At 24.6% G+C, this 14,868-nt stretch overlaps 1 protein-coding gene across 2 annotated transcripts; it reads left to right on the top strand.

Annotated features, from left to right (window-relative positions):
- Positions 1-33: 33 nt before the first annotated feature.
- Positions 34-14,822, top strand: LOC129963298 (rabenosyn-5-like). Of its 2 annotated transcripts, none has more exons than XM_056077581.1 (9): positions 34-103; positions 2,598-2,769; positions 5,564-5,692; positions 5,996-6,136; positions 6,662-6,823; positions 7,722-7,942; positions 9,149-9,219; positions 9,931-10,017; positions 12,697-14,822. In XM_056077581.1, exons 1-9 carry the CDS (start codon positions 71-73, stop codon positions 13,181-13,183), a joined length of 1,503 nt encoding a protein of 500 aa, XP_055933556.1. In that variant the 5' UTR covers positions 34-70; the 3' UTR covers positions 13,184-14,822. The 2 variants fall into 2 exon arrangements, with proteins under 2 accessions (XP_055933556.1, XP_055933557.1); XM_056077582.1 differs by having other exon boundaries at positions 43-139; positions 12,697-14,821.
- The last annotated feature ends 46 nt before the right edge of the window (positions 14,823-14,868 follow it).

The following is a 14,868-nucleotide window of genomic DNA, read 5'->3' as shown; positions in this document are numbered from 1 at the left end:
AATATGATCACGCATCTGGGCACAGTTACAAATCAAAAGTAAACTCCTCTGTTTGTAAATATGGTGTTTCATGTCAAATACCGCTTTCCGTAATTTAAAATTAGTTAAGTTTTTTTCTGTAGTCTGATAGCTAAAATAAGTATGTTGTAAAGCCAATTGAATTATCTGATAGATTAATTACTTAATTTTAAGAATTAATTAAATATCATTGGAAGAAAAATTTTTAATCAAATAATTCTTAAATCATGAATTTAATATCATCTTGAAGAGATTTAAATTTTAAAACATTAACCTAATCGAATTTATTGCATACTATTTCTAGTTCTCTAAATAAAAAGTATAATTAGTAATTGTTTGATAGTTAATTGAATAAACTGATTTTGTAGAAAAGTTTCCTAATCGTATTAAGTATGTAATAGAACCGAAGGATAACAATCTGTTGCGATAACCGTGTAGTATTAATATAATTATAAAACATAACTATATCCTTTGGTTAGTTTCAAATGTACTCGTCCTTATATATTTAAATACGATTGCAGTTTTTAATTTCAAACAATTCATTTTAATGTCTTTACATAATTCATTGTGAAATTCTTCCCTGAAAAATCTTGTAATAAAAATGTTCATGATTTTTACTATAAGATAAAAAAAAAAAAAAAGGGAAATGACTTTATAATAAATAATTTTTGCTGCTTTATGAAAATATATTAAATCTTTTGGTGTTATTTGAAATATTATTGAAAGTATGAAAAATATGTGAATATTTGTGTTAAGATTCAAATCATATTTATTTATTTACTTATTTATATATATAAAATGTCAGTGAAACTTAATTGCTTGCAAACTTTTGATTCTTTTATTTATATATGAATTTATTTTTATATTATAAAGTTGTGTACAATAAAATAGCCTTTTTGTTTCATAATTTTTTTTATTTTATTTTTACTCTCCCCCACAATAAATCGCCAAACAATGCAACCCATTAACAATTGGCAATTCAGGATTACATATAGTGTCAGATTCTGAAAATCATCAAGTGTAAATAATGATCGTCAAATTGTTATTATCAAGTAAACCTGAGGGGCTATAAAAATAAAAAAGTGCCTTTTAAAAAATATATATTTGCTTATTAGTTAGATTCCTATTAAATGTCCTTATTAAAAAGAAATTAGTTAACTAATAAATTTTATCTGTACTTAGTTGTACTCTGTTCTATACATACTTTGAACCCTCCTTCTTTCTGATTCCATAAATGTTAGTGGACTGACTCATTTGAAATTATTCTCTACTTAAAATTCTAATATAACTTATTTTGATTTTGATTTATTTCATTACTAAAGATAACTATTTCAATGTTTTCTTTTAAAGTTAGCAATTTTTTCTTTCCTGCATTTATTCTGAATTCATTTAAATTAAATGTAAGGTAATTTAGTGATGGAAAAATTAAACTTAATACAATAATTAATTATTTTCTGGATGTAAAGCATTTTCTTACAGTTACAATTCATATACTATCAAGACACTAACACTTGTATTTATTTTATCATTTTTAGAGTTATTCTCTAAGTTTGATTTGAATTAATCAGAAGAAAGGTTTTGATATGCAGGCTATTTTTGATTTGTGAATATTTTAAATTTATATTTAAATTTTTAAATTTAAATTTATATTTAGCTATGAAGCTTCAGTAACAGTTTTAAAAGAAATGTTAACATTAAGATTTGTTACTTGTAGTTGGCAATCTTAAGATTAGCATAAAATTTCTATCTTGAATTAAAAAGTGTAAGAAGAGCAATGAAATTAACTCTGACAATTAAATTCCAGATTAATGATAAATTTATATTTAAATTTTTTCGTTCAAAATATTTTCTTTATGCATATGAAAAGTAATTTTATTTATAAAGAAAATTCAAATTTTGATCATAAAATTCCTATTAAAAATTAATTTAACTAATATTAAAAATGATTTGCTTAAATTTTATTTACAAATGAAATAATTATATATATATATATTGGATTTTATTGCAAAACAAGATGCTTGTGCTTTTTATATAGACATTTATTTTAATTAAATAACTAAGTCAAAAAGAAAGCTTTTTTTTCCAGTAACTGGAGCTTACTAATTCTCTAGTGTCAGTTGCATACACTTTCTAGCTTGAAATATAGGTTTAATAATTTTATTTATAAAGAAAATTCAAATTTTGATCATAAAATTCCTATTAAAAATTAATTTAACTAATATTAAAAATGATCTGCTTAAATTTTATTTACAAATGAAATAATTATATATATATATATTGGATTTTATTGCAAAACAAGATACTTGTGCTTTTTATATAGACATTTATTTTAATTAAATAACTAAGTCAAAAAGAAAGGCTTTTTTTTCCAGTAACTGGAGCTTACTAATTCTCTAGTGTCAGTTGCATACACTTTCTAGCTTGAAATATAGGTTTAATAATATTAAATCTAATAACTTTCAACTTTTGTTTGTGGAGTAATTTCTGAATATTATTATTATTTGATATGTTTTAGTATAGTTGAGTTATTTTAATTTATTAAGTAATGTTAATATATAATTGAACATTTTTTGTTGAAGATTCAAATGGCCAAGTCTTCAAGTGGATTTACAGAAGGAGAAATCCGTGAAGGTCTTTTATGTCCCATTTGTATGTATGATTTGCATACAATTGATCAATTACAAGAGCACTTTGATGTTAATCATTCTACTGAAGATACAGATGTCATTCAAGCTTTGAAAGGCTTTTTTGGTAAACTTGACTATTATGTTTTATTCATTAATATGTTTACAAATTACATAGAATTATTTCAATGAAAATAGTTAATTAAACTATTTTATCTTTTAAAAATAGCATTTTCAACCTTTTCAATTTTTCTGTATATTTCCGTATGTTAAAAAAAAAATTAATTGGAAGAAAGTACATGGCTCAAAGATTTTGTATTATCATAATAAAAAAGCAGAAACTGTTGATTTTCTATATCTTTGTTAAAGTCTGTAACCTTTGAAGTAATTGATTTTAAAGGTTTAGTCATATATCGAATTCATGTTTAGAATTAAGTAAAATCTGATGTTGTATGCGGGAAGGAAGGATTTATTCTCATTTGGGAAGATAACATGATTAGCATAGAAAATCAGTTCAATAAGCATATTTTTTCATAATTCTCTGTTAATTAATTTCAGTATCATATTATATATAAATGTTGAAAAGGGATTAAAAGAATTCTTACTCTGTCTCTATTTCTCCCTCTCTCATTTGCATATAAGAATTTGAAATCTGAAAAAACAATTTTATTGTTGAATCCTTTATGTCATTACATAAATATTTGTTTCTGTTATTGCATGAATAGCTATCTACGCAACTCGTAGTTATTTTTAAGATTCATGTATACATTGAGGTGAGTGTATAAAAGTTTAAGCAACACATCTTTAATGTCGATAGCATGCAACAACTTAAAGGTAACCAATATCTCCGCTGAACCAATTTATCGCTAAAAGTGACTGAAATAATAAAATTGAATGTGTTGGCATTCTACAAGCCAGACAGTGTGATCCAGAGCTGCTAAACTTGTATTTTGAAAAATGAGAATAAGACCTTGGAGCAATTTTTAAAAAATTTTAGTCAGAACTTTATTTAATTAATTATGAGATGAAATGTTGGCATTTTTTCACAATAATATTCGGAAATATTATAATACAAAAATGATTTTTCATCATCTTAAAATTTAAAAAAATTAGCTTTACAGTGATGCCATTTTATGATATTTCAATGATACCAATTAACATATTAATTAAGTTTCTTTTTTTAATAAATTTTTAAAAAATATTTTATGCATATTTTTCTGCAATTTATTTCACACAAAATAAAAGTTAGCTTGCATAAGCATGTTATGTATGATGAGAAAAATTAGCTTTTATCAATGTATTGCCATCACATGAACAAAAGCTCAAATTAAAAGATTATGTTAATTCATATTTAAAAGTAAACCTTGAAAGGTGTCTTATATTTTAGCATGTGTCTGTAAGTGCAAAAAAAAATGCATTTTTATGCAATTTAAGTCAATAAATATTCTTGTGAATTATAACTTTTATATTTTTATGCTGACCCCCAATCCTTTGAATCATATTTAATAAAATAATCTTGAGAAACTAACATTTTCAGTAAAAAGAAAGATCTTCTCTTTTGTAACTTAAACTGAGTGAGTTATGAAAATTTAAATATTACTATTTTACAAAAATGCTCAATTTCAGACTACTTCATTGACTGTTTTAAAGTAGGTACACCAATCAATGCACAGAGTTTCCTCAAAACTGGTTAACATAAAATTGTGATTTTGTAGATTGTTCTAAAATAGTGATATTCAAGACTTCATAATTTGATCAAATTAGGGAAGGAAAAAAAACCCTTCTTTTTTTAAAAAAATTTTTTAAGTGGATATATCCAGAATATTTCATTGAATATGATTTCTTAAAACCAAAAAAAATATATCAAATTTAGGCTTTATAAAGCCTAAATTTAATAGCTAATGTTTAATAAATTTATAGCTATAGCTAATGTTTCATAAATACCTTTAACCTCCATGAAAGGCAATAAATCTCTCAGATTTCTGTTGCTTGATTCAATTAGTTGTTGTTTTGCAACCTATTTCTTATCGTAATAGGCTTGTGATAAATAACTTCTAGTGATTGTATCCTGGATTTTTAATACAGTATTTTTCAAAATTGATTTTAAAATTAATATTTCATTATAATATTTAAAAATTATTTTTTTAGATTATATAAAGTTTAGGGGAGATCAAATTTCTTATCTGTCTGTGTAATTTGTAAAACCTTGGTTTAAAATATACATGTTTATATTTAATTATATATTCTGAATTACTTGAAAATCTATCACACTTTTACTTCACTCTAGTTTTCAGGATTTTTGAAATAGTCTCAAACAACTTGATACATTTTAATAAAAAAAACAAATTTTAAGATAAATACATTTTAACTGTTTAATTTTAGAAGCTAAAGATTATAATATAAATACAAGAAAGGTTGTTGTTGGTGATATAATCAAACCTAATAGAAAGTATAAAATATCTACTAGAAATAAAAAAAGAGTTCACATAACCTATTTGAAATAATTAACCAATTGAATAATTTCTTTGTGGTGATTTTTTTTTTTTTTTTTTTTTCTCTCCTGAAATCTTTTATTATGCATGCTTTATGAAAACTGAATTTAAATATCATTATCTGGTTTGGGAACCAAAAAATAATAATGAGTGAATGAAAAAGTTGGTTCTGTCATATCTTTTTGATTAAGATACAATGAATTGAATGCAAAAGTGTTGACTAATTGTAAAAATTACTAATTCTTTCATGGTTTTAGTTCTTGTTTTAGTATTCTTCTCGTAGTAATATCATTTTGAATATTTTGAAAAATTTTGTTCATGCATAAAAAAATTTGATTTCTGTTAAAAATCTGCAAGTTTTAAGTATATACAAATCTACCCCCCCCCCCATTGATGTTACTTTAATGATTATATATTCATATATTTCAGATAAAGCAAAAAGAAAAATTTTAAAACAAGACACATTAGATAGTGATTTCATTAAGCCACCATTTGAAATTGAACCAGTATACACTGTCAAATCTGATTTTGTTGATATTTCTTGGGAACAAGATTTAGGTATGTGTTTTTTTTTTAATTCCTTATTATAATGAATTCAATCTAGATATAATAATTTGAAAATCAATGTATTGACAGATATTATAATTTCATAAATCATCTATCTTTTAATGTTGTATTTTATTATTGTTTATCTTTTATATATTATTTAAATGTGTTAATTTTTAATTTATTGCATTTTTATAGCTATTATACAAAATTAAAAAAGATTGCTATCAATATAATTTTATAATTTTTGGCAAAAATGCATAAAATATAATTATTGATGCTGCATATTACAACATTTACTTTTCTTTGACATAGGTTTGATATCTAGCCACACTCAGTATTTCAAGATGCTACGAGATAAGAAAATAAATAGATATGTAATTGAAACAAATAAGCTTTTAATACGACTAGACAAACTTATCTGTGATATTTCATCTGATCCTGAAAAGAAGAAAGGTATTCTTGATTTTTTTATATGAAATATGTCATCATATATAATGATGATCTTAATCTAATTTTAATCCTAAATAATTTCCTGTTTTTTAAATTAGCCTTTATTATTTTATTTTAAAATTTTCTCCTATTTCCTCATCCAGATCCCACTTTTTATTTAGTTACTTCTAGCATTCACTCTACAATTATCAAGATTAGGATAAAAATCCCTAATGTCCAACATTCCTTCTAAAGTTACCTAAGATTCCTTTTCCTGAATTGATATGTGCCAAAGGAATCCCTTCCAAAATTTCTTGGTAAAAGTATCGAGCAAAAAAAATTTTGCTGACTTTCTCTTTTTTGTTTTCTATGCAAACAGATGTACTCTACCTTTCCCTATGTATGAATCATGCCTTGCCATGTAAAAATAAATTGAAGTTAATTCTAAATATATCTTCTTGTTAGACAGTCATCTGCAAAAATATGTTGTGTGTGTATATATATATTTGTACTTTAAATGAGTTAATGTTTGCATTGTTTTTCCCTCAGAATATGAAAAAAGTATTGTGCCATGGGTTGCTGACAGTGATGTTCCACTTTGTCCAGGATGTGCAAAATCTTTCGGATTATCTAGGCGTTGGCATCATTGCCGCTTGTGTGGATATGTTATGTGCAATTCTTGTTCATTTTTCATCAGTTATGATTTTGCAAGTGAGTTTGAATTTGTATTTAAAATGAGAAATAAGCATTATATTAACAAATAAGCATATTAGCATAAAGTTAATATATAATAATTTGTCATTGAAATAGAAAGCTTTTCTTCTTTTATTGTAAGAAAGATAAAAGAAATAGTTCTAGGCTTAGTACAGTATATTTTTTGCATTAAATTACACTATATAATTTGATACAAATACACTTTCTACTGATCTCAATGCACTGAATGCATGTATTATTGCGGACCAAACTAATGATAATATAGCCATCCAAGTTTCATCATCTTTCCTTGAAAGTATGTACTAAAATCTACAGAACTTTTCTTTTTAATTGTATGCTACAAAATCATAAAAAAGTATTATAATGTAACTATCATTTATTTTTAGTACATTATTCTATTCAAGTGTTTTTACAAAGCTCAATTCTTTTATTAGCATACAGTTTAGGTAGATCAATACATTTTAAAATAATTAATACAATATAGTACTATACTAATACCGCTATTCTAAATTCAAAGACATACTTTTTTCTAAATTTATCAAAATATACCCATTTACTGAAAAGGAAATGTTCTTTAAAAACACTCTATTATTTTATTTTTAAAATTTACTTCCTGTAATTTATTTATGTAGAAGTTACTGTGAAATAACTTCTTATAATCATAAAAGAAAATTTTTAAATCTCAAACTGTTTTTTCAAATAATTTTTTAAAAATTAATATTTATGGAAAAACCTTACAATTTGTAATGTAAAACTATTAATTAAAACTAATGTCTTTAATGGCATGTTTGAAAAACTGAAAAGTTTTTGAACATTCACTTTTATTAGATGCATATTAATCGCCAAATATATACTGAAGATTTTGAATACATGCATTCTTTTAAAAATTCTGCAGGAAAATTGACACTTCCAGCTATTTCTGATGATCAGCGTTTGCTTCAAAAATCAAGCCCAGTATCTCGAAAAGGAAGTGCTGCAAGTTTGATGTCTGTTGTCAACATAGGTTCAGATCATCAAAATCTCCGCATATGTAAAGATTGCAATATGTTATTACAACGTCATGATAAAATGTTAGAGCTAAAAAATCACAGACCTGTTATTGTTCAACTATATGAAGTAGGTTTTAAAATTAATGAACATTTTTACTTTTTAAAATAAATTTTTAAACAAATATTATCTCTGTGATATATTAGATTTTATTTAAATTATATTACACATATCAATAACATTAAGATTTAGAATAATTAAATTTTATTTTGTAAATAAATGTAGTATGAATTATTTTTTATTTGTAAGACTTATTTAAATAACAAATGCTTTTAGGTCTAAATCATTCATGATACTTTTTTTATGTTTTCAAACTTAAAAAATACAGTTAAGAATTGTTTAATAATGATTTGACCTTATAATTAAGAATTTTCACATGATGCACTTGTGAAAAATTACTTTCTAATTAAAATACAATATTTGAATTCTTTTTCTTTAATACATTCATTTTTACTAATATTAGAGTTGTTTGTCAATCTTTATGCAACTTGTTCATATATCACTTATGGTTTATTTCAATTAAATTTCTTTTGCATAGTTTTAATTTTTTTTTTTTTTTTTTTTTTTTTTTTGACATCTGTTTCCTCTTTGTACTCAAATACCTTCTTAGCTGAGACTTTTTTTTCCCCTGAAATTTAAAGTTGAATCACTTAGGTGTTTTGCTTTCATTGCATTTCAGTTATTATTTTAACCATGAGTTCATAAAGCACTTCAAATGTATATAGATTCACATTATTTTTGTATCAAATTAAAATATTTATGAATGCTGTTAATTTATTTACTAAATTTCAAATTGGATTTCAGAGTAAACTGATTGCTATATCAGAGGTTTTATATTTTCCTTCCTCATTGATCTCAAATTCATGTTTATTTGTAATTTTTTTCCATTAAAATCTATTATTTGTATTGTTCTTTGTTTGTTTTAAATCTTAAGTACTGTAAAGGTTTAAAATTATCTGTAAAAGAGAAAAATTATGAAAATCTCACTATCCATGATTACTGTTTAAGCTTTTTAAAAAACACAGAAGATGAATCTGCTCTTATAAATGAACTTAATTGTTCACTATCATTACAAATAAACTAATGCTGAAAAGAATTAATTTATTGAAAGAGGTTATAACTAGAATATTTCATCACAATATAAAAAAAATTGCAATTGCTTCATTGCTTAGTTAAGTGCTGTAACAAATAAATAGGTTATTAAATGACTAATTTTATTATATTTAATTTATTTTTATTATTAGTTTACAAATGATGGTTTATTGTTTTTCTTAGAGACTAAGAGAATGTATGAGTGAAGTTGATAAACTAGTCCCACATTACAAGGAAATGATTGAATCTCTCAAGTAAAATTAATTTTTTGCTTATTTTTTTCCTTTTTTTATGTTATTATAATGATTGCATTTCTTTATATAATGTTTATTCTATTTCCTGATTTGTATTTCAGTGCACTTTGCTGTATTTATTGGATCGATAATTTCTCCAATAAGTTGTGCTCCATCTAATTATATAATCTCTTCTTGTGTATTTGAAATTTTTATCAAATAGTAGACATATTTTAAATGTTAATTCAAAATAGCTCTTTGAAATTAAAATTAATATGTTAACATATACAATTGATCTTCACTAATATAAGTATAATTTTTTCTTTCATTTGTTATTTTTTTAAATTCTAATTCATGCTTGCAATAAAAAATAACATATTTATTTTAATTATCAAATAAAATTTGTCATGTTTAAACATATTTCATTAATGAAATAATTGCATGCTGTTCAAGGCAATATATAAAAATTTCAAAATATGCTTAATAAATCCTTATAAGAATCCTTAATTGAAGATTTATTGCTAAACATTCGAGATTCAACTGCAAATCAGATTTATTAATTCAGTATTCATTAACATTTTTATATATGCCAAACAAACAGTGGAATAATTAAATATGATCTGGTTATAAAATACTTTTATATTATTTGTATTAATGATAACTATTTATGAAAAATAATATGTAGTTAACAAGCAATTTTTGTAAAATGTAATATATTTATCTTTTATATAGTTCAGGAGAAACAGATTATCAGTTGCAAGATGTCCAGGAGCTTAAATTCAAAATTACAAAATTGGCAGAAAAAATTGATACTCATAGGTAGGTTTTAATATCTCATATAAAACTTTTTGATTGTGTGAGTAGTGTTGTTATTATTACTAATATAGAAATAAACTTTGACAAGACGGCTGAATTAAAGAGTTTTTCTGGGTAGCTGAGTATTTTTTTCTAGAATTTACATGCTCAAATTTAATTATGCAGTCTGTAGAAATTACAAATTGCGTAATCTCTTTTTCATATTTATCAATCTATCAATCAGATTTAAATAAATAACATAGAAATCACACAGATTATTTGATTCAAATGCATATATCTAATTTTATATTTCATGCATATTTTAATTTGACAATATGCAATTTCAAATGCCAACTTGCTTATAAGTATGTTGCAGATATTTAAAAAAATTATTATGTTTACGAACGATCTTCATACTGCCATATATTGCCAATAAATGAACATTGCTAAGAGCATTTTATGGAATTTCGGAGTCCTTTATGATTTTTTTTTTCTCACAGCTTCCATGATCTGCAATTAACTTTCATCATCTCCTCATCACATTGTTTTTTTTTTTTTTTTTTTTTTTTTTGCAGCACAAGTTTGATTATTTTATCTTCATTAAAAGAGAGAGTGATGGAGATTATAGAATTGTTCAAAATCCATCTAATCTTGCTTCTTCTCTTCAGTTACCTTTTATTTATTCATTTATTTTATTAAGCCCACCAGTCTAAATTTCGATTTTCAAATGATATCTGAAAAAGTGCCATTATATTGATATCTGAAAAAGTGCCATATTATTTGATATTACAAGAAGATTTAGTGTATTACTTTAATACTACTATATCGGGCCATTGTAAACAAATAGCATCGACTCTACTTCAGATTTGTCTACAACAATCCAGTTACTGCTTTCTAATAAATATAACTCTGATACTGTTCTTAGTTTATAATTTTTTTAATGTGATAGAAGCTGAATTTCCAATGATATTACATTGAAATTTATTTTGATATTTTTCAATTTGTAAGTTTCATGTTTCTTTATGATAACTTTAGAAATTCTTTTTCCTCCCTCCCCACCCCCTCTTTTTCTATTTTAACAAATGCAGCCTGAGTGCAGTGTTTTTTGACTAAGGATTTCATTAACAGGGATGATGTGGTGTAGTATGCCTAACCAACTTAAATGTTTCAGCAAATGCTGCTGTCATGCTTAAAGAGTGAAATAATATATATGATAATTTCAAATGATCTACATTCTAAAATTAATTTTCTAATCATTGGAACCCTGGTTTCACTATATAACTTTTGAGTAAAGTGAACTATTAATTTTCCTAGTGTCTAACACTGAGAGGACTAATTCTTTTCTGAAGCTATATAAGATCTAAACACGTTCTCATGTTCTCTCTTTCAATTTTTACTATCGTGTTTGGTTTGCTGCTATGTACTTTCCTCATGGCTTAGATAAAGAAACCTGGGCAAAATCTAAAAATTGGATTATTTCTTTGACAGTGTTACAAATAAAAATCATTAAAGAATTATCACACCTACTTCTTCAAAATGTGTCTTATATAAATATACAGGGTGGTCATAAAAAACTTTCCCAATATATGAAACTATTCACTCAACCAATCAAAAGGAAATTGCAGATACTATTGTTCGAACATATGCACTCGAAATTGTGATGATTTAAAACAAGAGCTGTTGCAATTAAGAGTGAAAAAATTTAGAATGACAACATCCTTTTTTTTTTCTTTTTTTTTTTTTTTTTTTTTTTGCACAAATTAGTTAACAGTTTGAAAAATCGTAAATAGCATTGGAAAAATAGGCATGTGACGAACAGTAGATGCATAAAATATTTTTTCCTAAATATTTCAAAGAAGATAATTGTAAAAGACTAATAACAACGCAGAGGGAAGTTGACACACATTGCATAATTCATAGGGATAAACAGTAGAAGCACCATTTATAGAATCCATATACAGAGCATCATACCTTTTGGAAAATCTTTAGTAAGCAGTGCAGGAAAATTGTTTCTTGTCAGGTGTTTTATTGTGTAAAAGACGACATTTAGAGGAAAACAAGGTGAATTGTCAAAACTGTTTCTTGTAATATGTTGTCATCTGTAAAAGAAAGTACATTAAAAACTTGGAATTCCTTTAAAAGTTTTTTTCCTTATGTTTTGTCATTGCCTTGTTACAATAGTCTTCTTTACAAATGTTGTATGTCTTTCAATTTTTGTGATATGTGAATTGTTCCTCTCCCCATTTAAACAAATAGGGCACTAGGGATTCATATACCTGGGAAGTCTTTTTATAACAACTCTATTATATAATGCAATAATAATCACTGGTATTTTTTTCATTGATTGTCAAGGATATTTTTTAAAAATTATTTAAGCATTTTGAATTAGAGCCACAATAACTTAATAACAAACATATTTAATATTTTTATCTGACAGAATATAAAAGTTGCATGTGAATAAGCACAATATTTTTACTTTATTCATATTACATTAAAATTTTAAAGAGAATGATGCAAAACACAAATATCTATTTACGATTCAAAATAAGCCTGTAATACCCTTTTTGTAAATTTTGACTTATTGTTTTAAATATAGAATGTATACATATATATGAACTTTTGCTTGCAGCAAATTTTTAACTTATGCTTATAAATATTTTAATGAATATAAAATACAGTAATATCTTCTATTTATATCCATAGCAAAAGGATAGCCAAGTTAGAATCAACAGATGAAGAAAGTAACAGTCGTGCCCTTCAGCTGCAGAGTGGGATACGGATGGCTGCTTCCCAATTCTTGAGAAATAATGTCCTTACTCTTCCATCTCCACCAACTGAAGAAGAACTTGCTCGATACAGAAGCATGCGTCTGGATCAGGTGCATCGGAGGATACAACAAGAGAAAGAAGCAGAGATGCTCCGAAATCAGAAAGAAAGCAGTAAAAGTCCTTCCCCTGTGAAATCCCCTAATCAACAACGGGTGGCTGAACCTGTCAGTCCAGACACTGGCTGGTGTGTGAGTACTGATTCAGTTAAAGAGGAAGAAGATCCAATGGTTCAGCAAATAAAGATTATACATAAATATATAAAACAAGCAAAACTGGATCATAAATATGATGAAGTAAAAATGTTGGAAAATAATTTGAAAGAATTGCAGCTTGAACATTCAAAGCAAAAAACTAGTTATTAAGTTGACATTTTTGTAATTAAATTTTATAAAATTTTCTACTTTATTACAGCTTGTTTTTTTATGTACAGTGTAAAATTTTGTACAAAAAAACTTGACTTCTTGAATAATGTTCTTGCAGAATTATTATTTCTGTGTTAAATGGTTAGCTTTGCAAAAATGTCAAAATTTAATTGTCTACTGCTTGTTTTCTATAAGTTGTCTAGTCTGATCTTTAATATTTTTCCACCTGTGATCTTAAAATATTATCTTTTTATTCAGTTTACATAAGAAAAAAAAATTGAGTGGCAATTGATTGACACTGCACGATTCATGAACTTACTTTTTCCAAAAAATATAATTTTTTTTTGTTGTTGTTGACTATCTCTGAATATTACTAATTATTCAATAATGAATTTTCATTTTGTTGAATGAATCTCAATTCAAAGGCATTACATAAAAATTTGATTTAGAGTGGTTTATATTAAAAATGTATTGTTTTAAGAATTATGACATCCCTGACACAAGTTTAAGGATGCATAACTTTATTACAGAAATTAAGCTATTTTAACTATAATAGTTTATCACAAAACTGTAAAAATATAAAACATTCTGCTTCATATTACATCAACATTAAAAAGGTTAATTTATTTTTGTTAAAAGAAATTTTATACTACCTAAAAACACAGGATGATGTTTTCTCTAGATCATTCAAAAGTATGATGTACATATGCATTTATGAACTTATTCTTGTTGATTGTATTGTTTGTTAATTAGTGTAATTTAAATTTATTCATAGTTAATATGATGAATTATGTTGTTTGAATTTTTATGCAAGGCATTCCAGACTTTATTTCATGCTAGCTCTTTTGTTGAAATGATACCATTGAATTTTCAAGTCAAATAAATATCCATATATATTTACTTTTAAAATAATTTTGTTACATTAGAGAATTAAATTTAAACATAAATGTGAATTATTAAGTAATAAAAAAAACAATGCAGCTGAATAATTAAGGCTTTTAAATGAGATGCTGAAATCATAATACATTTTGAAGTGCTAGCAGTTGCAACTGAAATGAATTAGAAAACATTAGAAAAAAATAAAAACCGTACATTAAAAAATATAGTATAATTGTTTTTTTGCTTTCTAAAGAATATAAAATTTTAAAATATTTGAAAACTAGATTATGATATACATTATTTCTGCTTCAAATTAAGCATAAAAAATAATCTGTGCCTAGTAAATCTTCAGTGCCAGATAGTTAATATTTATAAATGAATTGCATTAAGGTAACTAATTATTTTCAAAAAAATTTAAAAGTAAACAATGAGAACTTTTTTACCCCTCCAAATATTGAATGTGGAGAAAATGCCAACTTTACAGTAGAAGTAGATTAAATAGGAATGTAGAGAATTATAACTTTAAATTTTTTCCCCAAAATTACAAAACATTTTATATTATTTTTACTATTGAATTAAGCAATAAAAGCATGTTTTACTGCAAGATTTAATTTGCCATTTTAAACAGCTACTGAATGTGCAATTATGTTATAATCTTAAAATTATTTCTATATTTTTTCATATTTTGTTGTAACTTAAAATTATATTTATGATTTTAAGGCTATCTTCGTAGTAATAAAAGTACTTGTTATATTTATTCATATTAGTTCTTATTCTAATTACATCACATGCTTATTACATTGTTA

This window comes from Argiope bruennichi, chromosome 3 (genome assembly GCF_947563725.1).
Source record: "Argiope bruennichi chromosome 3, qqArgBrue1.1, whole genome shotgun sequence".
Lineage (NCBI taxonomy): Eukaryota > Metazoa > Arthropoda > Arachnida > Araneae > Araneidae > Argiope > Argiope bruennichi.
The sequence above is the reverse complement of the archived record's forward strand: the minus strand, read 5'-3'. Positions and strand labels throughout refer to the sequence as shown.

Excerpts from the sequence above, each read along its gene's own strand:
- LOC129963298 (XM_056077581.1), top strand. The coding sequence starts at position 71 with ATGTCAAATACCGCTTTCCGTAATTTAAAATTA. Across the intron at positions 104-2,597 it reads CTTTCCGTAATTTAAAATTA|ATTCAAATGGCCAAGTCTTC; the intron begins GTTAAGTTTTTT and ends TTTTTGTTGAAG. Across the intron at positions 6,137-6,661 it reads TGATCCTGAAAAGAAGAAAG|AATATGAAAAAAGTATTGTG; the intron begins GTATTCTTGATT and ends TTTTTCCCTCAG.